Source organism: Halichoerus grypus, chromosome 14 (genome assembly GCF_964656455.1).
Source record: "Halichoerus grypus chromosome 14, mHalGry1.hap1.1, whole genome shotgun sequence".
Taxonomy (NCBI): domain Eukaryota; kingdom Metazoa; phylum Chordata; class Mammalia; order Carnivora; family Phocidae; genus Halichoerus; species Halichoerus grypus.
The window spans coordinates 59675105-59699926 of record NC_135725.1 but is presented as its reverse complement, the minus strand read 5'-3'; the positions used below and the strand labels follow the sequence as shown (position 1 = coordinate 59699926).

Here is a 24822-nt window from a genome sequence, read left to right as displayed (position 1 = left end):
TATCAAAGGGGAGAAGAGTACAAAGGAACCTTGTTTCAAGCTTCAATGATTTGCATAAAATCAGAAAACAATCCCAAATTTTATTTCTGCTCCATTTTTTGTCATTAAAATGTCTACCTATCATAAAAATTGATTAAATAACATAAATACCCAAATAATTACATGATCAGGGTCAAAGCTCATTAGTTGAAAAGAAGAGTAAGGGGTGCCTGGGTGGCTCAGTGGGTTAAGCATCTGCCTTCAGCTCAGGTCATGATCCCAGGGTCCTGGGATCGAGCCCCACACTGGGCTCCCCACTCAGCGGGGGTCTGCTTCTCTCTCTCCCTCTGCCCCTCACCCTGCTTGTGCTTTCTCTCTCTCTCACTCTCACTCTCTCTTATAAATAAAATCTTAAAAAAAGAAAAAGAGAGAGAGAGAGAAGAGTAAGTATCTTCCCAGATCTTTTCCATTTGAATACTTCATAAATGTTATAAGCAGATAAATTGAGATCAGGCCAATCCAGATGTAAGAAAATTCAATGGCTTAGGAAAATGTCTCAGGCCTGTTAACTAAGGTATCATAAATGAAAAATTTAGCCAAAGTTTATTAATAAAGTTTATTATAATTTAATGTGCATAATTTATATATAATTTAAGATTAAAGTTTATTATAAATACAGACTTATCTAATTCCTTTCTGAAACTACCTTGATCAGAAAAAGAGTTCATGATTTTGTGTCCTCCTGGACCTAAAGGTATTCACTTCAGTTTAAAGAGTCTGGCAATGTGGGCAGGATGAGTGACAGGACAATTCATGAAGTCCATGGGTAAAAGATCTGTCTGGGTATGGGGTGTTCACCAATCCAATAAAACTCTCCAAGAACAGGCTAGAAAACCAACTCAGGAATGACATTATCTCACTTCGAGATTCCTTTCCATAACAGCTACTGACACTTTTAGTGCTTAGTTTGATCAAGAGATCAACTAGGGAGGGAAGAAGGGACTGGCAGGGTCTGGGAAGAACATAAAATCCCCTATATTTGCAGCACATGACTGACAAGTGCCAAAGAGATCTAAATGAAGCAGTAAAGGAATTCAGGGGGGTCAGAGGGAGATTCAATACAAGATCATGAAAAAGATGGTTTTTTTTTTTTTTAAGATTTTATTTATTTATTTTTTTTTTTTTTTAAGATTTTATTTATTTATTCATGAGAGACAGAGCGAGAGAGAGAGAGAGAGAGAGAGAGAGAGAGGCAGAGGGAGAAGCAGGCTCGCAAGGAGCAGGGAGCCTGATGCGGGACTAGATCCCAGGACCTTGAGATCATGACCTGAGCCGAAGGCAGACGCTTAACCATCTGAGCCACCCAGGCACCCTATTTATTTATTTAACTGACAGAGAGAGAGAGGGAGCTAGAGAAAGAACACAAGCAGGGGGAGTGGGAGAGGGAGAAGCAGGCTTCCCTCCAAGCAGGGAGCCCGATGCAGGGCTCGATCCTAGGACCCTGGGATCATGACCCACACTGAAGGCAGCTGCTTAACCAACTGAGCCACCCAGGCGCCCCAAGATGGCTTTTTTTAACAGAGGTTTGAGACCTAAAGAAATAAAATCACTTCACCTACATAGTCATTTGGGCTATACTGGATTCTGTAAAGAGAGCTAACTACCTCTCTCTGAGAATAATAAAAGTACAATTTCCTAGTGCTAGAATAACTTAAATAGCAACCTAAATTAATCAAAGGGAAGGCTTATTGTATTACAAAGTTCTACACCCAGCCAGCAAAGGATTCAGAAGGCAGAATTTTAGATAACAAAGAATCAGACAGAAGACAGAGACTAATGTGAACTCTTAGGAATGACATGGTGCTTCCAAAAATGTAAAGCTTCTCTACCATTCTAAATGCTCATGACAAAGAAAAATGAGACAAAGAAGACAAAAATAGAAAAAAATTATATGGTCACAACAAACTCATACAAGGAATTTGAGTTACATAAGCTCAAAACAAACCTAAACAATCAACATAAATGAGTATCAAAATATTCATTAAAATATTTCATGTTGGGGCACCTGGGTGGCTCAGTCGGTTAAGCGTCTGCCTCCAGCTCAGGTCATGATCCTGGGGTTCTGGGATTGAGCCCCGCATTGGGCTCCCTGCTCTGAGGGAAGCCTGCTTCTCCCTCTCCCTCTGCTTGTTGCTCCCCCCGCTTGTGCTCTCTCTCTCTCTAATAAATAAATAAAATATTTTAAAAAATAAAATATTTCATCTCATATAAAGTAGAATATATCCTCTTTCAGAAATCTTAGTCCCAACAATATTTAAAATTTTTATCTACAACCCAATAATACAGTATCTTTTAAAAGTACTTGAATATACATAAATTATATAAATAAGCATACTATAAAAAAGACTGGAAAGACACAGTAAAAAAAAACTTATAAGCAGTAGGTTCATAGATAAGTTCTATTTTCCTTTGGCTTATCTGTGGCTTAAAATTTTTCTGCAACAATCAGAAATTACTTTTGTGAAAAACAGGGGAGGAGAGAATTATTTCAATGCTATGTTTACATTCAAATTTTTAGAGTTCAAGTTCAGAATTTCCCATTTTCCTCACCAAAAATATTTTATTTATTTATTTAAATTTTATTCCCCCCCCCCAAAATATTTAAATCATAAAATGTCTTGCCTCTGGCTCCTTGATACCAGTGGTGTATCCACTCATGAATGCAGCAGGCACAAGGCAAGAGCCATAGGTGTTTGGGGCGCCTGCGTGGCTCAGTCCATTTAGAGTATGACTCTTGGTTTCAGCTCAGGTCATGATCTTAAGGGTTGTGAGATGGATCCCTGTGTTGGGCTCCATGCTCATCGGGGAGTCTGCTTAGGGATTCTCTCCCTCTGCCCCTCCCCCCATGCGCTCTCTCTCACTCTCTCTCTACATATACAATAAATAAATAAATTTAAAAAAAGATTCTCCCTCTCCCTCTGCACCCCCTCTTAAAAAAAAAAAAAAAAAGAACAGTAGGTGTTCACACAAAAAGTCCTAACATTTCTCTCCCTCTGCCTGCAGCTCCCCCTGCTTGTGCTCTCTCTGTCTCTATCAAATAAATAAATAAAATCTTAAAAAAAAAAAAAAACCGTTCTAACATTTACCTTGATGTTTGTGAATGGGGTGGTATTGGCTAGTCCACAGGAAAAAGAAGTAAGTCTTAAACGAACTGGTTTTCCCCGAGCCTTCTTGGCTAGAAGCAGAAGATAGGTAGCGGTGAGGTGATCATACTGCCACTGGAAAAAAGAAAATCAAGTTGTTTAGAAGACTAAAGTTGTTTTTAGAAATAACGTTTTATTTTACATTAATTTTTTTCCATTCAGGAAAAAAAAAAGCAATCCCCTATACCAACTCTCTCTCTCTTTCTCTCACACACATAGTTTCTACTCCTCAGAGGGAACCACTTTTAAATATTTTTAGCTATTTCTTCTTTGTTTCTCCGTTGCTTATATAGCTTAAAATTTTTTTTTCCAGCTTCAGATATTATCTATGAATTTCCTAGTATGGAAAATAAGGATTTAGCTCTACTCCAACTCCTTCCTGCCCCATACATTCTTCCTCCTTGCATCCTCCTACTATACTTTTATCACAATTTTTAGTTAAATCAATATTTACACTATTATGATTATGTAAATTAGTATTCACAACTGAATAGGGGTAATGTTCAAAATATTTCATTCATACCCTGATTCTATGCAATTAGAACAGAGGCTGAGAGGTGAGTAGGGTCCTGGGGCATCCCTACCATGAAAATTATTCGACTTTTAATCACCAGGGAAGACTGGAGGAAGGTGCCCAGGGGACCTAAGGGAGGTAATGGACAACAGGGAGGGCACTCAGAGTAGGAGTTCTTTACTAATGAGTAGATAAATATTCTAATATCTTTTTTTTTAAGATTTTATTTATTTATTTGAGAGAGAGAATGAGATAGAGAGAGCATGAGAGGGGGGAGGGTCAGAGGGAGAAGCAGACTCCCTGCTGAGCAGGGAGCCAACGTGGGACTCGATCCCAGGACTCCAGGATCATGACCTGAGCCGAAGGCAGTCGCTTAACCAACTGAGCCACCCAGGCGCCCCATAAATATTCTAATATCTTAACAACCAGTATGGAACTGCAGCTAAACCACGCGGGGTACTACCCTTGCATTTCCTTCTTTTGTATCTTGGTTTTTCCTGAAGTTAAAAATAAAAAAGAGGTAGGGGCGCCTGGGTGGCTCAGTCGTTAAGCGTCTGCCTTCGGCTCAGGTCATGATCCCAGGGTCCTGGGATCAAGCCCCGCATCGGGCTCCCTGCTCCTCGGGAAGCCTGCTTCTCCCACTCCCCCTGCATGTGTTCCCTCTCTCGCTGTGTCTCTCTCTGTCAAATAAATAAATAAAAAATCTTAAAAAAAAATAAAAAATAAAAAATAAAAATAAAAAATAAAAATAAAAAAGAGGTAGTTGCTCGTCTTACTAATTCAACTCCACACTCCCCAGCACTCTTCACCTCCCCTCAGCATGTCCACACACACCAGCTAATCTGTTCCCTCCTCCATTGCCCTTTTGGAGACATTCCACCTGATGTCTGCATTCCATGCTCCACTCTGGACTGGCTTCTTTCTCAACCTACAATTCAACTGCTGGTTTAGGGATTCTCTTCACCTCTATTCTACAATGTATCCCCAGTTTCCCAGATCCTAAATATTCCTCTTTCTTGGTTACTTTCTTGTTTGGGTGGAATATATCCTCCAGTAACTTCCTGAGGATGGATGAATGGGAGGTAAATTTTGTGAGATCCTGCATGTCTGATCAATGACTGCATTCCCACCTCACACTTGATTCTGGTTGGGCCGAGTACAGAATTCTAGGATGACAATAATTTTCAGTTTTGAAAAAATTGTCCCATGGTCTTCTCACTTCTAGTATGGCTACTGAAAAATCCAGAGTCTTTCTGACTCCAAACCTTTCTTTATGATCTTTTGGGGGCTTTTTTTTTGTCCCTGGAAACTTTTTGGATATTCTCTCTCCCCCGGTTTTCTGAAATTTCACCTTGTGTAGATCTATTTTCATCCTTATTTCTAAACCCTGGCTAAGCCCCTTCATTCTTAAAAACTCAGTTCTACTAACTTAGAAACCATCAGTTCTGGAATATTTCTTCTTGTATTATTTCTTTGATGCTTTCTTCCCTTCTTTCTTCTGTTTTATCTTCCTGCAACTTCTATTATTTGTATGTTGGACCTTTCTTACCCATTCTCTTCTATTTGTGCATCTCTTTGTCCTTAGATTCGACTTTTGAGAGATTTTCTTTTAATTGTACTTTCAATCATTTCTACTAAGCTCTTTATTTCTGTGGTCATATCTTAAATTTTCAAGAGCTATCTCTTGAAATGTTCCTTTTTAGTCATCTTATTCCTATTTCAAAAAAGAAATAGCTTCTCTTATCTCTGGGAATATTAATTATCACTTCTAGCCATTTTCTTCCACTCCCTGCATTATCTTTTATTCCTCAGTATCTTTACTTTTCTTCCTTCTCCCCCACCTCACCACCCCCACCATTTGTTTTGATCTCTGATTTTCATGTTAGAGGCTTTCCTCAAATGTCTGATAAGCTTTGGCTGCCTGTCCCTAAAGATGGGGAATTATAAAGCACAGTTAATTAAAGGCTCTGTGTATAATTTGAGACTGCTCATCACCTTGGGGGCTTCTCTCTATGGTGAACAGACAGGAAGCTGAACTCCCAACCACTGGTATAGTAGGTCCTCTCTCTTGGCTTTTCCCTAGAATTGAATCTTCCAATATTTTCCCCACCCCCACTGCAAACAGGATAAAATCCTGGTTCCAGCATTCTCAGAGTTGAATAGGGAATGTGGTTCACTACTTAATATGAAGACTGCATGTGGCCATTCATCCATTTCAGAATGGCTCATCACCCCTACCAGAGCTGCGTACGGTACACGAGTTCCCCTTGTTCAGTGTCTCCCATCTCCTGCTGGGGTAAGGAAGAGGTGGCTATCATACAGCACAAGATAGAGAAAGGAACCTGGGGTCCAACTGCTTCTAGTACAGACTTTCAACCAATCTTCCTGTTTTCCACCCTACTTACTTCCCTAACTTCAGAGGCTCCTAGTACCTCTGATTCCTAAGCCTTTCTGGAGCCTAGGGCTCTAATCAATTGCTTATTTTCTTTTCCCATTGCAGGCACTTAGCTTTCAGCTTTCTCTGAAGTGCTATGTCAGATGCCACTTACCTATTTTATAATTTCTCAAATCTTATTGACATTACTTTTGTCTCCTCTTATATCCTCAACATCCTTGTGAATTTTTTTATCTTTTTATCCCTTTATTATTTTAGTGAGGCTTTAGGGAAGGGTTGGATGTAAACATACCTGTTCAATCCACTATGTATAACTGAAAGTTTCTAAATAATGGACTCATAAGACTAGGTGACTCTCTATCCTACAAGAGTATTAAATTTTAATAATATTCAATAATATTTAATGCATGTATCTCCTCACAAGGCACATAATCCAAAGAGGCCTACGACCAAAAAGGTGTAAATAAAAACTGTTTTTATTAATAAATTTTATCTGTTAATATTTTAGATGGCCACAATCATCATGTATGCTTTGAAATCTATATAATGGACCTATCAATCTAGTGGAAGAAGTATAAAATACTGTGATAAATTATTACAGAATGTTGCCTTTAATCCAGACAGGATGGGTTGGAAGGAAGGGCAGAAAAAGTTTCATAAAGAAGGTACTTGGGAACTGGGTAAAAACTAAGCAGTCACAATCACTCTCCATTATGACAGTCCTACCTTTTTGAAAGAGATGCCATAAACTGATTACAAAGAATGGCTCTGAAACAAGTTGCCACTTGTTTATCAACAACAGTATGGCACAATCCAGGCAATGTAAGCAATACCTGGACAGTTTTAGATGGAGTCCTCTAAACCTGCATAGGAGTTTTATAAACTCTAAGCCCTCTTTATCCCTAAGCAAAAAGACATCCTTTTAATAACTTTTTTGCCATAGCCACTTCACACTACTCATTACAATTAGATACATGGGGGAGTTGTGTGTTCAATAACAGATGAATCAGCACATTAGTTACACTTTCAGGTGACGTCAATCCCAAGTCTAACACAACCCATGTCTCCCTCATCTTTTAAGCAGCTCCCTGTTTTGAAAGTCAAATGTCTGAAAGTAAAGCAATAGGTTTACCTATCATAAAGAAGACTCCATTTCTAAAAAAAAAAAAAAAATTTAATCCCCAGTTACTGTTCACGCAGGCTACATGTTAAAGAACTGCCCAGGCACCTGGGCTGAGGGCAGGCAGTTACTGGTACAGAGCGTTTGAGAAATTGAGGAATGGCTCACTATCCTTCCCCTGACCTTGGTTGTGAGGCCCTCAATCTTTAAACTTCTGCCACCAGAATACAGGGGGATTTGTACTGCAGGGGTGGGGGAAGGGACTGATCCGAATAGGTTCTCATATGCACATGTAACCCTCAATGAAGTCCTCCTACCAGATGACTGGCTGCTCCCACAATTCACAGCCACTCACAGCTGGAAAAATAGGAGGAAAGTAAGGAAAGCAATCAGGTGGAAGGAAGCTCTAGCAGCACTACTGGGAGTCTCAAGAGGGCTATGGTGAGATATCTTGAAATCATAACACACATGAAACTCTAACTTCTGCATATAAAAAGCAGTTTAGAGTGCTCATGTTTAGGGGCGCGTGGGTGGCTCAGTCGGTTAAGTGTCTGACTTTGGCTCAGGTCATGATCTCAGGGTCCTGGGATCTAGCCCTGGGTCTAGCTCTGAGTCAGGCTCCGCACTCAGTGGGAGTCTGCTTCTCCCTCTCCCTCTGCCCCTAACCCCACTTGTTCTAGCTCTCTTTGTCTCTGTCTCAGATAAATAAATAAGATCTTTAAAAAAAAAAAAAAAAAGAGTGCTCATGTATATGATATAAAAGTGGGAGTTCTAGGAGTCAAACATTTGAGAATAATATTGCTTCTCTCTCTGCACAGAGATCAGCAGCACCATACCAGCATAGATCTCACTAAACTGATCTCTCCCTGTCCAGTCTAACCAGCCCCCAAAATAAAGGCAAAGCTCCCAAAGTGCCAGAAAAAGTGTGACAGACCATAGATGACCTCAAATCTGGGTCCCCTGAGGCTATTTAAACTGGAAAGTACCAAGTAATTTACAAATAATACATCATATGTTAATAAAAAAAAAGAAATCACACTAGCTATTTTACCATAAACAAAGTAATTTACAAATAATACATTATGTTAATAAAAAAAAAGAAATCACACTAGCTATTTTACCATAACAAACTAATTTACAAATAATAGGTTATATATTAATTAAAAAAAAATAATAGGGGCGCCTGGGTGGCTCAGTCGTTAATCGTCTGCCTTCGGCTCAGGTCACGATCCCGGGGTCCTGGGATCGAGCCCCGCATCGGGCTCCCTTCTCCGCAGGAAGCCTGCTTCTCCCTCCCCCTCTCCCTCTGCTTGTGTGCCCCCTCTCGCTGTCTCTCTCTCTGTCAAAAAATAAATAAAATCTTAATTAATTAATTTAATTAAAAAATAATAAATAAACTGGAGAGTACCTAGGACCAACGTGAATTCTCTGGGACTTCCTAAACCAAGATTTCTCAACCTCAACACTACTCATCTCTGGGCTGGATAATTCTTTCTTTTTTTTTTTAAGATTTTATTTATTTATTTGACAGAGAGAGATAGCAAGAGCAGGAACACAAGCAGGGGGAGTGGGAGAAGGAGAAGAAGGCTTCCCGCCGAGGAGGGAGCCCGATGCGGGGCTCGATCCCAGGACTCTGGGATCATGACCTGAGCTGAAGACAGACGCTTAACGACTGAGCCACCCAGGAGCCCCCTGGATAATTCTTTCTTGTGAGGGGCTGTTCTGTTGTGGAATATTTAGCAGAATCCTGGCCTCTAACCACTAGATTCCATTAGCATGTATACACACCCCAGTTGTGACAACCAAAAATGTCCCCTAAGAGGCAAAATCACTCCCAGTTGAAAACCACGGACTTAGACCAATGCTTCTCAAACTTTAATGTACATGTGAATCACTTAGGGATTTTACTAAGATGCAGATTCTGATTCAGTAGGTCTGAAGTGGGGCCTGTGAGTCTGCATTTCGGACAAGCACCAAGTGACGCTAATGCTCCTGGTCAGAACATACTTTGAATAGCAAGAATTTAGAGTAGTACTACTCAACTCCTGGCAACATACTGCAATCATTTGGGAAGCTTTTAAAAATTCTGATATCTAGGCCACACACCAAACCAATTAGATCATAAGCTCTGGGGGTAGGACCTAGGCATCAGGATTAGTTTAAAGCACCCAGGGGACTCTATGTTCAGATGAGGTTGACAAGCTCACATTTAGAACGCATAGCCTGTACACTACTCATCCCTAGGCCTGGGAAGTAAGTATAAACAGGCACAGAAGAATGAGGGAAGAGTACAAAAGAAGAAAAACCATTACTTTCTTCACAGCATCCTTGATGTGGTTCATGTCTAGCTTTTATTTTTTATTTTTTATTTTTTTAAAGATTTTATTTATTTATTTGACAGAGAGAGACATAGTGAGAGCAGGAACACAAGCAGCAGGAGTAGGAGAGGGAGAAGCAGGCTTCCCGCGGAGCAGGGAGCCCGACGTGGGACTCGATCCCAGGACCCTGGGACCATGACCTGAGCCGAAGGCAGACGCTTAACGACTGAGCCACCCAGGCCCCATGTCTAGCTTTTAGAATCACTGAGATCTTTAGAAAGATTAACACCAGGAAACAATCTCTATCATGCTTCATTATCTACTTTTTCTGTATCAGAAGTAAACAATTCCTATTTCCATTTCACTTTTAAGTTTGAAAACTGTATGTAAAGACCACATAAAGGATATTATTTTAAGAACTTTTCTTCAATAGTTCTTGAAATTCCAACGTGGGGCTCGAACTTACAACCGCAAAATCAAGACCTGAGCTGAGAACAAGAGCCGGATGTCCAACCAAGCCATCCAGGTGCCCCACCAAGTATATTACTTTTAAGATTTAGATTTTAAGTCTGTGGATCTCACACCAAATTTTTTCTCAATAAAATGACAGAACGTCTGGGACTAGCTTTGAAATATCCTAGTTTAAAAGGGCAGATGGGAGAGGGTGATGGGATACAGAGAAAACTGGCAAAGTGTCATTAACTGTTGAAACTAGATGATGATTACATGGAAGATCACTGTTAAACTACTTTTTTTTTCTTTAAGATTTTATTTATTTATTTGAGAGAGAGAGAGTGAGAGAGAGAGCACATGAGAGGGAAGGGTCAGAGGGAGAAACAGACTCTCTGCTGAGCAAGGAGCTCAATGTGGGACTCGATCCTGGGACTCCAGTATCATGACCTGAGCCGAAGGCAGTTGCTTAACCAACTGAGCCACCCAGGCGCCCTAAACTATTCTACTTTTGTAGGTGTTTGAAAACTTGTAAAGTAAAAATTTTAAAAGAAATCTTACGTATCTGAAATATAGTCTTCTATTAAAGATCGTCCTAAAGAAAAAGTCATTCTTTTTTTTTTTTAAGTTACTTCAATGGAAACTTCAGATTTTCATTATAAAAGACCTTGCAACAATTCCCAATTCTTGCCATTTCTTTAAAGGCATTATCCGGGGCATCTGGGTGGCTTAGTCAGTTAAGCATCTGCCTTTGGCTTGGGTCATGATCTCAGGGTCCTGGGATTGAGCCCTGCACTGGGCTCGTTGCTCAGTGGGGAGTCTACTTCTCTTTCTCCCTCTGCCCCTCCCCCCCCACTCATGCTCTCTCTCTCTCTCTCTCAAATAAATAAATAAAATCTTTAAAAAAATAAAATAAAATAAAGGCATTATCCATGAAAAACTAAATTATCATTCTGTTTTCCAGACACATTCCAGAACCTTGGTTATTATGTCATTCAAAAAAATCCTTTATACCTCCTCACTGAAAAGAATTGTGGCTTAGCAAAGCTTTGTTTAGTAAAAAAATTTTGCTTAAGGCCTTTACCTTGCAAATTAGAAAAGAGGAAAAAACACAAATCATAGAGGATGAAAGACACAGTACTGAATCAGGAGCAAAGTTAGGCGCAATCCCTATCAGGTTAGATTATACTCAGGGTCAGCTGTGAGTGCCTCCATCCCTACGAAAAAATCTAGAGATTAAGCAGCTGAAAGAGCTAAAATGATCCAACACAGAAATCATGATAATGATATCTGTATGTTTCATAGGCTTACGGGTGATGTGATGCCACAGGGTTGCTTTTAGGTAAGAAGAAAAGTGCTTTGTGTTTACCTATTCCTACAAACAGAATCATAGTTCTATGTTAGAGAATTTCAAGGAGTAAAATCAGAACTCTATCAATTCTCTGTGGACTAGTTTCTTCTGTTTCTTCATTTTTTCCCCACTATAATTTTCTTTAATCAATGTCATTTTTAAGAGGATATCCAGAAGACATGAGAAAAGAATTGAGTGAAAATCATACATAATTATAATATTTACACCCATGATAAAATCCTAGGTCTGACAAATGCTATACTATTTTTAATGTACTTTACCAGTACATTTATTGTATCAATAAAGAAAAATAAAGAACAATAAAACAAGAGATATTAGTCTCAAATTCACATTGTATTTCTTACCGATGAAATTAAATCCTCCATTGTTTGCCTGTTATTTCTGTGATGTACAGAAAGTTCTGTTACACAATCTTCATCGAGGTGAATAAGCTACAAAAAAATATTATAAACATTATTAACAAAAAATTACAAATATATTCATTGTTTTCCAATCTTAAAGTTAGCATAATTACTTTGTAAAATCAATACCAATGTGTAAAAACAACATGAGTTCATCAAATTCTTAAGTGAGAATAAACATTCTCCGTAAGTTTTAAAGATGTCAGCAGGTGACAATAAGCAGTTCACGAAGAGGAGCTCTTGCCTAACCCTTCACATCCCATCACCACCTGATTGTTAAAATTATGTAGCCAAGGCACTCTGTCCTTCTTCCCATTGTAGGACCTGCATGGCATCTTCATCAAGGAACAGTCACTAGGCACTAACATCAGTGGCTCTACAACAGGCTGGCAAAAGAGTGGCTCAGACTTGTAGTGCAGCGCACCTCAAGCTACATTAGGGTTTAGCACCAATCCAAGGAGTCCTCACGATGCTGAGGGTACTGGCAAAGCACAGTTTTAAAAAGTGAGATAGTCTCTATACAAGCTTTATTTTGCTTCAGGAGAGAAATTATCCAAGTATTCGGACCCATGCATGAGGGGCCAGAAATAGGTTCTGAGAACCAAATCCAAATCAGTGAGAACCAAAAGGCCGAAGGGGCCTAGCCTGGACCTGGAACAGGAGTTCAGAAGACTACAGTGGAAGAGATTCATAAGGAATGTAATTTTAAACTCATCTTTGCCATGTATGAATTCTCTTCACAACAACCCCAATCAGTGGTCTTTCACTTTCTGCCCTAAGTCCTCCTTTCCCAGGAACAGAACAACTGGGATGGCTAGCTTCTCCCACCTGCCCCCTAAGGTCTGTCTGCCTATGATCTCCATTCAGTGTCAGTACAATCTAGGCTTTGGAATTAGGAAGACCGTGGTTTGAGTTGTGAAATCACTAAATAACTATATGACCTTGAGTAGGTTATTATACCTCTCGGAGCCTCAGTTCCATCATCTGTAAAATAGAAATAGAACCTGCCTTGCAATACATGTAACATATGTGGAGAGCCTAGTACAACATCTAAACAGAGTAGACCCTCAAAAAATGGTTTACTATTTTTACTAACAGTCATAATTTTACTTCCTCTTTGGTATAAGAGCTTTTCAGAAATTTGAATATCCCTATTATAGACAACCTGTCCTCTCCAAGTTTTCTCTTTTCCAGTTCCTTTAACCACTATTTCAATGATTACCACCCCTTACCATTCTGGCCCTTTCTTTAGATCGCACACTTTAGGTTGTCACTGGCCCTCAGCGTGAAGTGTTCAGAACCAAACATAATATACCAGGAGAGGTTTGCCCGCCACAAAACAGAGCAATATCATGAACCTTCCCTTGTTCTGGACACCACACTTATAGTAATGGATTCAAAAGAAAGTCATGCTGCCATCATGAACACAGAGGAACACTAGAAACAACGACCTGCATCACTGGCTGGTGTAAGCACAACCTCATGGGTTACGGAGAATGTGGAGACCACAGAGACTTACACTAATGGTACTATATAAAAGTCCAAAATGCTAAGATAAGTTTTCACTGTGTTGCTTTGACCTTAGCAGTTCCCCCTATTGTAAATTCCCCCTTCAGGAAGGTCCCAGCCTTAGAAGCTCAGACACTTTACCACCAGTTGGGCATCTTCTTTGACACCAATTGAGTGACTACTGCTCAAGTGAGAAGATTTCTGGGGTTCCCTCCATAATCTTAATGTTACTCTCCTAAAAACAGGGCTGCTTGGGTGGCTCAGTCAGTTAAGTGTCCGACTCCTGGTTTCGGCTCAGGTCATGATCTCAGGGTCCTGAGATTGAGCCCCGCGTCAGGCTTCGCACTTGTAGAGCCTGCTTAAGATTCTCACTCTCCCTCTCCCTCTGCCCTTCCCCCTGATCTGCTCTCTCTTACTCTCTCTCTATCTCAAAAAAAAAAAGTTACTCTCCTAAAAACAAACAAAAAAACCCTTTCTCTCTCTCCCTAGCCTCCTGCTTTGTACCTTTACCACAAGGTGTGTGTGGGAAAGGAGAGAAGGGTAGGAAGAAGGTGCTAGCTTCTTTGCTGGACTCCTGAACTGGAGAGAATAAAGAGTGGGGTGGACAAGACACCAAAGTCTGAACCATATGGCTTATCTCAAGCTGGGTTTTCCAAAGAGACTCAATACTTTAAGTATAGATGGTCCCAGACTTACAACTGCTCAACTTACAATTTTTCAACTTTACCATGCTGCAAAAGCGATACACATTCAGTAAAAACCATACTACAAATTTTGAATTTTGATCTTTTTCCTGGCTAATGATATACAGTATAATACTCTTCTTGATGCTGGGCAGAGCAACAAGCTGCCGCTCCCTGTCAGCCACGTGATCATGAGACTAAAGAGCCAATACACTTAGAACCATTCCGTACCCATACGATCATTCCGTTTCTCCCTTTCGGTAATCAGTAAGTTACATGAGATACTCAACACTTTACTATAAAATAGGTTTTGTGTTAGATGAGTTTGCCCAACTGTACCTAATGTAAGTGCTCCAAACATGTTTAAGGGAGGCGAGGCTAAGCTATGCCGTTCAGCAGGTTAGATGCATTAAATGCATTTTCGACTTACAGTATTTTCAATTTACGATGGGTTTATTGGGATGTAACCCCTTAAGTCAAGGAAGATCTGTACTCTGAATTCTCAGCCACACATACTCAAGTTAAATTAAGTACAAAAATGAATACCAAAAGCTAACCAATTATTTTGGATTATCCGTGCCTACTACATTTCCTGTTCAGTAGGGCAGAAAATAGAACTGAATATAACTTCTATTTGATACAATACTTGGGTACTAGAGCTATGTGTGAAAATGATAGAAGGAGATCATGCATAGAGTTATAGAATAGCACCTATACATTAAATATCCAAGTAAATTTGAATTATTTTTTATAATTCACTCTTGAAGAAACAGAAAACCGAGGGGAGAAAAGCAAATACTTTGAAAAGCAACAATCATTGCTTATAGTTCTCCTGTATATTACTCATTTGATCCCCAAAGCAGTACTGTAAGGCAGGCAAGACAGATGAACGATATAACACATAAAGGCACTTTATAAATGGCAAACATAACCCAAACATACATAAGAGGCTGACAGCAGAATACCCGTATTGGAGGTAAGAAAATGAAGACTTGGAAAAATTCCTGCAATGTGCCCAAGACTGGCATTTTTCATTACTAGCCCAGAGTTTGTTCTACCGAACCACAATGCCACCTCTTAATAGCGACAAGACAAGCAACCCTCATCCCAAAGGCCACAGCTACATAGGATGCAGGCCCTAGATTTGAATGATTTGACCTGTCAGATCCATCACATTCTGGAGCCCTTATGTCTAGGTTCAAATCCTGGTTCTACACTTACTAGTTGTTTGATCTTGGGGAAGTTACTTTACAACCTGTGTCTCAGTTGCTTCATCTGCAAAATGGAGACAATAACAGTATCTACTTCAGAGGGTTGGTATGAAGATTAAATGAGTGAAAAGAATTAAAAACACAAAGCCCATAGAATAGCACCTGACTCTCAGGTGCCTGGGTGGCTCAGTTGGGTGAGCATCTGCCTTCGGCCCGGGTCATGATCCCAGGGTCCTGGGATGTAGTCCTGCATTGGGCTCCCTGCTCAGCAGGGAGTCTGCTTCTCCCTTTACCCCTCCCCCCTGCTTGTGAGCTCTCTCTCTCTCTAATAAATGAATAAAATCCTTAAAAAAAAAAAAAAAAAGAATAGCACCTGACTCTTAAAGGGAATACCCTAAGTGCTCTATATTATACTCTAGTATAATATAGAGTTCTTACTGTAATAGCACACTATTCAATGATAGTAAGTATTCAGTAAATACTAGCAATTATTATACTAAGATATAAGGAAAATTATATACTTTTTTTGAACACTCAAAACCATATATTTTACTTTATACTGCACCCAAATTTAAAATAATTTTTGTGTTGGTATTATCAGAGACTTTCTTCATGTTGGCATCTGTTCTCCCACAAGCAGTAGTGTATCCTATCCTATTAGGATCATGGCTGAGAAGACACGCAAAGCCCTCCCACACATGGAGAAATGATGACCCCCAATGGCTGAACACAGGCATCTGCACCACCCACCCCCCCCTTAAGGGACACATACCCACCTGCCTGGCCCTGCTACTGCACCACCCACTCCCCCCCTTAAGGGACACATACCCACCTGCCTGGCCCTGCTACTGCACCACCCACCCCCCCCTTAAGGGACACATACCCACCTGCCTGGCCCTGCTACTGCACCACCCACCCCCCCCTTAAGGGACACATACCCACCTGCCTGGCCCTGCTACTGCACTGCTCACATACCTGCACCCTCTGCTGTCCTGAGGCTCAGTACTGATAGTCGCTAGAATGAAGCTGCTGCTCAACAACCTAACCTTACAGCTAAAGCAGCTAGAGAAAGAACAACAGGGGAAGCCTAGAGGCATCAGAAGGAAGGAAATAAAGGTAAGAACAGAAATAAATGATACAGAAACTAAAAAAAAAAACAACACACAATAGATCAATGAAACCAGGAGCTGGTTCTTTGACAATTAATAAAACTGATAAACCTCTAGCCAGATTTATCAAAAAGAAAAGAGAAAGGACCCAAATAAACAAAATCACAAATGACAAAGGAGAAATACCCAACAACACAGAAATATAATTATAAGAGATTATTTATGAAAAACTATATGCCAACAAATTGGACAAGCTAGAAGGAATGGATAAATTCCTAGAAACATATAAACTACCTAAACTGAAACAGGAAGAAATAGAAAACTTGAACAGACCAATAACCAGCAAAGAAATTGAATCAGTAATCAAAAAACTTCCAACAAACTAAAGTCCAGGACTAGATGAGATGGCTTCAAAGGTGAATTCTACCAAACATTTTAAGAGTTAGGGGCGCCTGGGTGGCTCAGTCAGTTAAGCATATGACTCTTCATCTCAGCTCAGGTCTTAATCTCAGGGTTGTGAGTTCAAGAGGCTGACATCTTGAACGTTGGGCTCCATGCCGGGCGTGGCGCATACTTAAAAAAAAGGGGGGGGGCGCCTGGGTGGCTCAGTCGGTTAAGCGTCTGCTTTCAGCTCAGGTCATGATTCCAGGGTCCTGGGATCGAGCCCCGCATCGGGCTCCCCACTCAGCGGGGATCCTGCTTCTCCCTCTACCTCTGCCTGCCACTCTACTTGTGCTCTCTATCTCTCTGTCAAATAAACAAATAAAAATAATAAAAAAAAAAAAAAAAGAAGAAGAGTTAATACCTGTTCTTCTCAAACTATTCCAAAAAATAAGAGAAGGAAGGAAAACTTCCGAATTCATTCTATGAGGTCAGCATTACCCTGATACCAAACCAGATAAAGGCACCACTGAAAAAAAGCACTACAGGCCAACATCCCTGATGAACATAGATGCAAAAGTTCTCAATAAAATACTAGCAAACCAAATCCAACAATACATTAAAAAAATCATTAACCATTGGGCGCCTGGGTGGCTCAGTCGTTAGGCGTCTGCCTTCGGCTCAGGTCATGATCCCAGGGTCCTGGGATCGAGTCCCACATCAGGCTCCCTCCTCGAGGGGAAGCCTGCTTCTCCCTCTCCCACTCCGCCTGCTTGTGTTCCTGCTCTCGCTATCTCTGTCTCTGTCAAATAAATAAATAAAATCTTTTAAAAAAAAAATCATTAACCACAATCAAGGAGGATTTATTCCTGGGTTGCAAGGCTGGTTCAATATTCGTAAATCAATCAACATGTTACATCACATCACTAAGAGAAAGGATAAGAACCATATGATCATTTCAATAGATGCAGAAAAAGCATTTGACAAAGTACAACATCCATTCACTATAAAAACCCTCAACAAAGTAAGTTTTGAGGGAATATACCTCAACATAATAAAGGCCATATATGAAAAACCCACAGCTAACATCATCCTAAATGGGGAAAAACTGAGAGCTTTTCCTCTATGGTCAGGAACAAGACAGGGATGTTGACTCTCATCACTTTTATTCAACATAATACTAGAAGTCTTAGCCATAGCAATCGGACAACAAAAAGAAATAAAAGGCATCCAAATTGTCAAGAAAGAAGTAAAACTTTCACTATTTGCAAGTAACATGATACTCTATGTGGAAAACCCAAAAGACTCCACCAAAAACTGCTAGACCTGAGACACAAATTCAGTAAAGTTGCAGGATATAAATTCAATGTACACAAATCTGCTGCATTTCTATTCATCAATAATGAAGCAGCAGAAAGAGAAATTAAGGGGCGCCTGGGTGGCTCAGTCAGTTGAGCGTCTGCCTTCAGCTCAGGTCATGATCCTAGGGTCCTGGGATCAAGCCCCACGTCAGGCTCCCTGCTCAGCGGGGAGCCTGCTTCCCCCTCTCCCTCTGCTGCTCCCCCTGTTTGTGCTCTTTTGCTCTCTCTCAAATAAATAAATAAAATCATTTAAAAAGAGAGAGAGAGAAATTAAGTAATCAATCCCATTTACAGTTGTACCAAAAACAGTAAGATACCTAGGAATAAACCTAACCAAAGAGGTAAAAGACTTGTATTCTGAAAACTATAAAACACTAATTAAAGAAATAAAAAATGACACAAGGAAATGGAAAGACATTCCATGTTCATGGATTCGAAGAACAAATATTGTTAAATGTCTATACCACTTAAAGCAATCTACACATTTAATGCAATTCCTATCAAAATACCAACAGCATTTTTCACAGAGCTAGAACAAACAATCCCAAAAATCTGTATGGAACCACAAAAGACCCCAAGTAGCCAAGAAGTCATGATTCTGGACTTCAAGTTATATTACAAAGCTGTAGTAATCGAAACAGTATTGTACTGGCACAGAAATAGACACATAGATCAATCGAACAGAATAGAAAACCCAGAAATGAATCCACAATTATATAGTCAATTAATCTTCAAGAAAGCTGGAAAGAATATCCAATGGGAAAAAGAATGTCTCTTCAACAAATGGTGTTGGGAAATCTGGACAGCAATATACAAAAGAATAAAACTGGACCATTTTCTTACACCATAAACAAAAATAAATTCAATAATGGATTAAAGACCTAAATGTGAGACCTGAAACCATAAAAATCCTAGACAAGAACACAGGCAGTAACTTTTTTGACATAGCAACTTCTTTCTAGATATGTCTCCTGAGGCAAGGGAAACAAAATAGTAAATCATTGGAACTACATCAAAATAAAAAGCTTCTGCACAGTGAAGGAGACAATCAACAAAATTAAAAGGCAACCTATGGAATGGGAGAATATATTTATTTGCAAATGATATATCTGATAAAGGGTTAGTATCCAAAATATATAAAGAACTTATCCTACTCAACACCCAAAAGATGAATAATCCAATTAAAAATCAGCAGAAGACATGTATAGACATTTTTCCAAAGAAGACATACAGATGGCCAACAGACACATGAAAAGATGCTCAACATCACTCATCATCGGAAATGTAAGTCAAAACTACAACAATGACCTATCACCTCACACCTTTCAGTATGGCTAAAATCAACAACATAAACAACAGGTGTTGGTGAGGATGTAGAAAAAGGCAAATGAATGCTCTTGCAATGTTGGTGGGAATGCAAACTAGTGCAGCCACTCTGGAAAACAATATGGAGGTTTCTCAAAAAATTAAAAATAAGGGGCACCTGGGTGCCTCAGCCGATTAAGCATCTGACTCTTGGTTTTGGCTCAGGTCATGATCTCAGGGTCCTGAGATCGAGCCCTGCACCAGGCTCCACAATCAGCAGGGAGTCTGCTTGAAATTCTTTCCCTCTCCCCCTCCCCCTGCTCACGTGTTCTCTCTCTCTCTCAGATAAATAAATAAATCTTAAAAAAAAAACAACCTTAAAAATAGAACTACCTTACAATCCGGAATCACACTATTTAGCCAGAGAATACAAAAATACTAATTCAAAAAGGGGGCTGGCTGGCTCAGTCAGTGAAGCATACAACTCTTGATCTCAGGGTTGTGAGTTTAAGCCCACATTGTGTGTGGAGATCACTTAAAAATAAAATATTTTTTAAAAAGGGGGAAACAGGGGTGCCTTGGTGGCTCAGTCATTAAGTGTCTGCCTTTGGCTCAGGTCATGGTCCCAGGTTCCCGGGATCAAGCCCCGCATCGGGCTCCCTGCTCAGCGGGGAGCCTGCTTCTCCCTCTCCCACTCCCCCTGCTTGTGTTCCCTCTTTCACTGTCTCTCCCTCTGTCAAATGAATAAATAAAATCTTAAAAAATTTTTTAAAAGGGGGGAATACATGCACCCGATGTTTATAGCAGCATTATCTACAATAGCCAAATTATAGAAACAGCCCAAGTGTCCATCGATGGATGGATGAAGATGTGGTGTATGTGTGTATATATATGTGTGTGTGTGTATATACACACACACACTGAAATATTACTCAGCCATAAAAAAGAATGAAATCTTGCCATTTGAACATGAATGGAGCTAGAGAGTATTATGCTAAATGAAATAAGTCAGTCAGAGAAAAACAAATACCATATGATTTCACTCATATGTGGAATTTAAGAAACAAAACAAACAAGCAAAGGGGAAGAAGAGAGAGAGAAAGAGAAGCAAACCAAGAAACAGACTCTTAGAGAACAAACTGATGGTTAGCAGAACTGATGAGAACAAACTGTGGGCTAGCAGAAGGGAGGTTGGCAGGAGGGTGGATGAAACAGGTGATGGGGATTAAGGAGTACATTTGTTTTGATGAGCACCAGGTGATGTACAGAAGTGCTGAATCTATATTGTACGCCTGAAACTAATATTACACTATGTTAACTGGGATTTAAGTAAAAACTTAAAAAAAAATTAAGTTGCTGCTCTAACTGCATTTGCTCGATAGATACTAAAGATGTCATGGAGGACCAAAGGGAATATGGAAAAGAAATTTTAGGAGCTGGCAGTCAAAGGAGAATCAGAAGGGATTTCGTAACAGTGGGCAGACTAATGAGAAGGAGCTAAAAACAAGCTTACTCTGTTTTTCCAAGACTAGTTGGCTATTGGGAAGAGTATTTATTTATATTTATTAGTGTGATTATTCCAGAAAGCAAATACCTCACAGCTCTACTAAGTCCGCATTGTGGCATGTCTGAAAAACCTCCAAGCTATTCTGTTGACCCATGCACATACCCCCTCCACTGCAGAAATTTTAGTGGATTATCAGAGAACGTGCTCAATTATCTGAAAAGGGCATTAAAATACTTCTCCTTTAAAGTATTAAATTACTTTTCTAACCACAGATCTATGTGAGGCTACATTTTCTTCATATGCTTTGATCAGAACAACAAAGCAAAACAGACTGAATGCAAAAACAGGTAAGTATCTAAGTGTCTTCTATTAAGCCAGGTTTAAAAGTAATCTGCAAAGATGTAAAGTGATGCCACTCTTCAAAATTTATTTTTTTTAACTGTTATTTTTCATTTCTTGATTTCCTTATCTATATTTTAGGGAATTGTATTGACTTAGAAGGACACACCTTTCACAGTGGTTCCAGGCTCTGCCATGTGGTTTGCTTTGGTGAATGGGCTATTAGCAAACACGATGCAAGCAGAGACTTGAAAAATGCTTGAAAAATGAAGGATTAGAATTTGCCCACTTTCTTGCCTCTTTTGGAATCCAGGCGGGATTTCAAGAAGCCCAGACTAGCCTGCAGCAATGTAGCCCAACAGACAGATGGTACAAATAGCTACATCCCGCTACAATAAAGTCACCACATGACTGCAGTCACATGACGACTCCAGGTAAGGCCTGCACAAGAACTGCCCAGTTGAGCCAGCCCAAATTGCTGGTCCACTGAATTATAAGTTATTATTGTTTTAAGTCATTAAATTCTGAGATTTCATTTTACACAGTAATAGTTAACTAATATCAAAATATACATATCCTTTAGTAACATTCACACTTTTGCTAAGTTCAAGTTGCCATTTGTTAAAAAAAAAGAGAGATTTAAACATTAATGCAAGAATAATTATTTAAAGAACTGCTTAAACTCATATAGGACTGTTTACAGTTTTTTCATACATATATATTAGACCAGTTCTCAGGGTATAGTCCACAGAGCCCTGAGGATCTCCAAGATCAAACCTATTTTTATAATAATACTGTTTTTCATTTTTTACAATGTTAACATTTGTGGCGATGGTGCAAACGCAATGATGAGTAACACTGCTGGTGCCTTAGTATGAATCAAAGCAGTGACACAAAACTATATTAGGATACCATATTCTTGGTCATGCACTTACAGTTCAAAGAAAAATTTTTTAAGCCAGTTTCAATTAAGAATATCATTGATGTAGTAAAAAGTACTAATTTTATTAAACCTTGGCCACTCAGGACACTTTTTTTTTTAAGATTTTATTTATTTATTTGACAGAGAGAGAGACAACAAGAGAAGGAACACAAGCAGGGGGAGCGGGAGAGGGAGAAGCAGGCTCCCTGCCAAGGAGGGAGCCCGATGCGGGGCTCGATCCCAGGACCCTGGGATCATGACCTGAGCCGAAGGCAGACGCTTAACAACTGAGACACCCAGGTGCCCCAGCACACGTGTTTTTGATATTCTATGTGACAAAGTGGGAAGCATGCAGAAAGCACTTCTGCACACCAAAATATGGTGGCCATTTAGAGGAGAAGCACCTGTGCGACTGAGTTATAAGTTGAATCACCTGTTTTCTTCCTGGAATGCCATTTTCAATTGAAAGACAAAATATATTTACACTTGGGTATTTAGCATTTTCTCAAAAATGAACAAAAGGAACTTGTCACTTAAAGGAAAACAAACAACTGACAGTATTTGTTGCTAATGATATAATTTGGGCTTTCAATCAAAAATTATGATTTTGGGAGGCACCTGGGTGACTCAGTCAGTTAAAGTGTCCGACTCCTGGTTTCAGCTCAGGTCGTGATCTCGGGGTCATGAGATCGAGCCCTGCGTTGGGCTCTGTGCTCAGCGTGGAGTCTGCTTAAGACTCTCTCTCCCTCTCCCTCTGCCCCTCCCCACCTAAAGAAATAAATCTTTAAAAAGAAAATTAGGATTTTGGAAAATTTGTACCTGCCACCATTAGTTTAACAGCTTTCCTATTTTTTTTTTTTTTTACAGTTTTCCAATTCTTAAAGACTCTTCTAATGAGATCAATAGTGACTTTAAGGAATGTGAGGGTTTTTTTCTAATGTATAATGAAAGGTGTTAACTTTTGGAACATCTGAATAACTCAGCAAAACAATATTTTCCAAATGACCAATTCATAATGTTACGTGGGGAAGAGATCCAGTGGAAAGACCAATGGATTTTAATGTAATAGAGTACAATAACTTCATTGATTCCACAAGCAACTAACCCTTAAGAAACCACTATTTGTCAAGTATTAATGGACTATCACAGAATATCCCTAATTATCTTAAAAAGCTCTTAAGGTGTTAATCCATTTTCCTAGTACATATCTGTGTGAGGCTGCTTTTTCTTCATATACTTTAATCAAAACAACATATCAAAACAGACAGAATACAGAAGCACATGAGATCCTAGTGTCTTCTATCAAGCTAGACTTTAAAGGAATTTGAAAAGATGCTACCCCTCTCATTAAATTTATTTTTAAAGTTATTTTTCAGGAAAAAATTAACTTGAGATAAAATGTAATAGGTTTACTACTGTTACTTTTAAATGAATCAATAAATAAATATTAAGAGTGTAAAGGAGTCCTCAGACTTAAAAGTTTGAGAACCGCTATAACTTCATAACTCCTCTGGGAAGTAGACAGAACTGTTAATCTACTTTTTACAGACGAACAAATAGATTTGGCAAAGTTAAGCGACTTGCCTGTGATTTCCAGAGCACTGTTCACAATCCTGACTACATGTAAGAAATACCTGGAAGCTTTTAAAATTAACCACTAATTGTTCTGGGATCAGCACAGGCATTTTTTTTTTTTTAAGGTCTCAATGATTCTCATGTGCAGCCCAAATTAAGAGCCACTGTCCTAAAGATTAACAGGCAAATGTATAATTAATTAGGTTACAAGCCTCACAAACCCCAATCTGATAAACAAGTCTACAAAATACATTTTCTTTTATATTTAAACCATCACTGTAGGTCCTGAATCCACACAAAGATCAAACAAAGTTTTTGTGAAAAATTCTCCTGGACTTCATTTTACTTACAGATTTCTTGCTTTGCCACTCAACAGGACAGTTGTAATCGTGCATGATCCAGGGATGGCTCAATAGATTTTTCACAGAAATCCGTTTCTTTGGGTCCACCTAGTGGCCGTTGAGAAGTAGCTAGAGATTAACATTTCAAATAGAGAACACAGAACTCCTTTCCTCCTGAGAACTCAAAATTCATCAGAACAGATGTAAACTTTATCATCACAATAATGCTGTCAAAGACCTTAAAATGGCCTTGGAATAAATTCTTTAAAGAAGGCAATAAAGGTAAGAAAACTACAGGAACCAACACGCGCTTAGAAGATAAATGTTTAACAAACATGAACTTCATTGGTATGAACATTATTCATGAAGTTCAGTCAATCTATTGTATGATGTAATAGTCTTTGCTGGAAAACCTATTCACAGGAAATATTCACCAATTTAATATTCAAGCAGCCACAATGCAGGGCCTTCATAGTGAATATGCAATCTCTACCTCCAATGAGCTTACAATCACATAGAACAAGTTGAAAAGCACACCTTTCTTTTCCATTTGTAATTTTCAAATGTGAGGAGAGGAAAATTAATCAACAAAGATTAAGTTTTTTGGAGTTTAGAAGAAAGGATGAGGTGTTTTCAATCTCATTATGGAGATTTGGTGGTCTGGCCCTACTTAATCAAGGTGGGTGAGCCTGAGAATTTAAATTCTGAATAAAAAGTGGAGATGGCTTAATAGATGGGAAAACTGGAAGATACTCTGAATACATAATAATGAAAAAAAATATTGCACTAATAAGGTACTCATATTTTCAAAGTGTTTCCTATTTATC

General features: G+C 39.3%; 1 protein-coding gene across 1 annotated transcript in view; it reads right to left on the bottom strand.

Annotated features, from left to right (window-relative positions):
- MELK (maternal embryonic leucine zipper kinase) overlaps positions 1-24822 on the bottom strand; it is an 81448-nt gene that overhangs the window by 19673 nt on the left and 36953 nt on the right. The window contains exons 9-11 of the mRNA XM_036076146.2: positions 24005-24103; positions 11696-11782; positions 3126-3257 (exon numbers count right to left, since the gene is read on the bottom strand). Coding sequence (XP_035932039.2) covers positions 3126-3257; positions 11696-11782; positions 24005-24103 — 318 coding nt within the window. The remainder of the gene's footprint in view (positions 1-3125; positions 3258-11695; positions 11783-24004; positions 24104-24822) is intronic.